A 1,924-nucleotide genomic window follows, 5' to 3' on the forward strand; every position below is an offset into this window, starting at 1 on the left:
CCCCCCCCCCCCCCGCGCGCTCGCGACGCTCCTCCTCCTCCGACGCAGGCGCGCAGCTGGCGATGATGGTCTTCGTGATGATTCTCTTTGCGACGGCGACCAACCTGTACATGGGCCGCGGCGCCATCCTCCTCTCCTTCCTCATCTGCTACGCGGGCACGTCCCTCGTCGCCGGCTATGTCTCGGGCAGCCTCTACGCTTCCTCGGGCGGCGCCGGCTGGATCCGCGCCCTCGGCTACACTGCCTCTCTCTTCCCCGCCGCCTGCGCCGCCACCACGCTGCTGCTCAACGCCGTCTCGACGGCGTACGGCTCGCTCGGCTCGGTCGGGCTCGGCTCGCTCGCCGCCGTCGTCGCCATCTGGCTCTTCTCCGCTGTCCCGCTCTGCGCCTTCGGCACCGTCTTCGGGCGGCACTGGTCGGGTGGCGCCGACGCACCGTGCCGCGTCAACGCGATCCCGCGGCTGATACCGGACAAGCGGTGGTACGCGCGGCCGCCGGTGCTCGTCGCGCTGGGCGGGGTGCTCCCGTTCGGCTCCATCTTCATCGAGATGTACTTTGTCTTCACCTCCTTCTGGAACTACAAGTTTTACTACGTCTACGGCTTCATGCTGCTCGTCTACCTCATCCTCGCCGTCGTCACCGTCTGCGTCACCATCGTCGTCACGTACTTCCTGCTCAACAACGAGGACTACCGCTGGCCGTGGGTCGCCTTCGCCTCCTCCGCCTCCACCGCCGGCTACGTCTTCCTCTACTCGCTCTACTACTTTGTCGTCAAGACGAAGATGTCGGGCTTCTACCAGACAGTCTTCTACCTCTGCTACATGGGCATCTTCAGCCTCGCGCTCGGGCTCATGTGCGGCGCGCTCGGCTACGGAGGGTGCGTCACCCCACGACCGCGCAGCACGTTCCGCGCGCAGCCTCACTCACATGCGCTTCTCGCCCCGCAGGTGCCGCCTCTTTGTCCGCCGAATCTACTCGAACATCAAGAACGATTGATGCGGGGAGACATCCGTGTGTTGGCAGTGTCTTTTTATTGATGTGAACATTATGATGTTTCTTTAATGAAGAAGCGCAAAAAACAAAGTCCTTTTCTTGCGGAGCACTCTTGAAGAGTGTGGTCCGGCAACCTCACATCCAGGGCCGTGAAGCGCACCGGGCCCAGCGCGCAGCGGGCCGGATGATCGCAGATCGGCAATCGGGCTGCGGGCTAAAAAGGAAGAACAACACAAGGGGGGGGGGGGGGGGGAGCTATAGAGACAAGAGGAGCCCAAACTTGGAGCACTTTTAGTGCACCCGGCAACCTCACACCCAGGGTTGGAGCACTTGGAGCACTTGGAGTGCAGTCAGTAACCTCACATCCAGGGCCGGGGAGCTAAGAAGCGCGCCCAGCGAGCCGGATGATCGGCATATTTGGGCAGCAAATTTTTTGCGCGTACTTTGTGCTGTCGGCGGGCGCGCGAGGGGTCTGCGCCTACACGCGCGCCTACCCGCTCTCTTCCGGCCGCAGCGCAGCGCAGCACCCGCCGCCCGGCGACACTGGACATCGATGCCAGGTGCGTCGTCGTGGCTCGCGGCCCTCGGCTTCCTGGTCTCAAGAGCAGCATGTGTGCCGACGTGCCCGGTGGCTCTCCCATTTGACTGGGTGCGGCCCGCCTATGCCTTTCCATGGCGCGGGAGCGACGCTGTTTGGTCGTTCACGCGCGTCTTCCCCGAGCGCAAGCTGGTACTATGCACTGTGCCGGGAGCAGGCTCAACACCGACCCGCAACTTTGTCAACGCGCTCGCCTCTGTGCTCTCACACGGCCGCTACAACGCATCAGTCCTTCCCTACAGCAAGGCCCACCCTGAGATGCAGCAGGCGCCATGGCTCCACCCGCTCGAGATGATGCCGCGCGAGGAGGTCGAGCGCATCGCCTGCGACAGC

General features: G+C 64.0%; 1 protein-coding gene across 1 annotated transcript; it reads left to right on the top strand.

The window, feature by feature from the left end:
* Positions 1-515: 515 nt before the first annotated feature.
* On the top strand, positions 516-993 carry EMIHUDRAFT_60532 (hypothetical protein; the record flags this gene model as incomplete). Its single annotated transcript, XM_005772484.1, has 2 exons — positions 516-877; positions 948-993. Coding segments are annotated over 2 exons (408 nt in total), but the record flags the coding sequence as incomplete, so codon positions are not given.
* Positions 994-1,924: the final 931 nt, after the last annotated feature.

The sequence above is a fragment of the Emiliania huxleyi genome (genome assembly GCF_000372725.1).
Source record: "Emiliania huxleyi CCMP1516 unplaced genomic scaffold EMIHUscaffold_3595, whole genome shotgun sequence".
Classification (NCBI taxonomy): domain Eukaryota; phylum Haptophyta; order Isochrysidales; family Noelaerhabdaceae; genus Emiliania; species Emiliania huxleyi.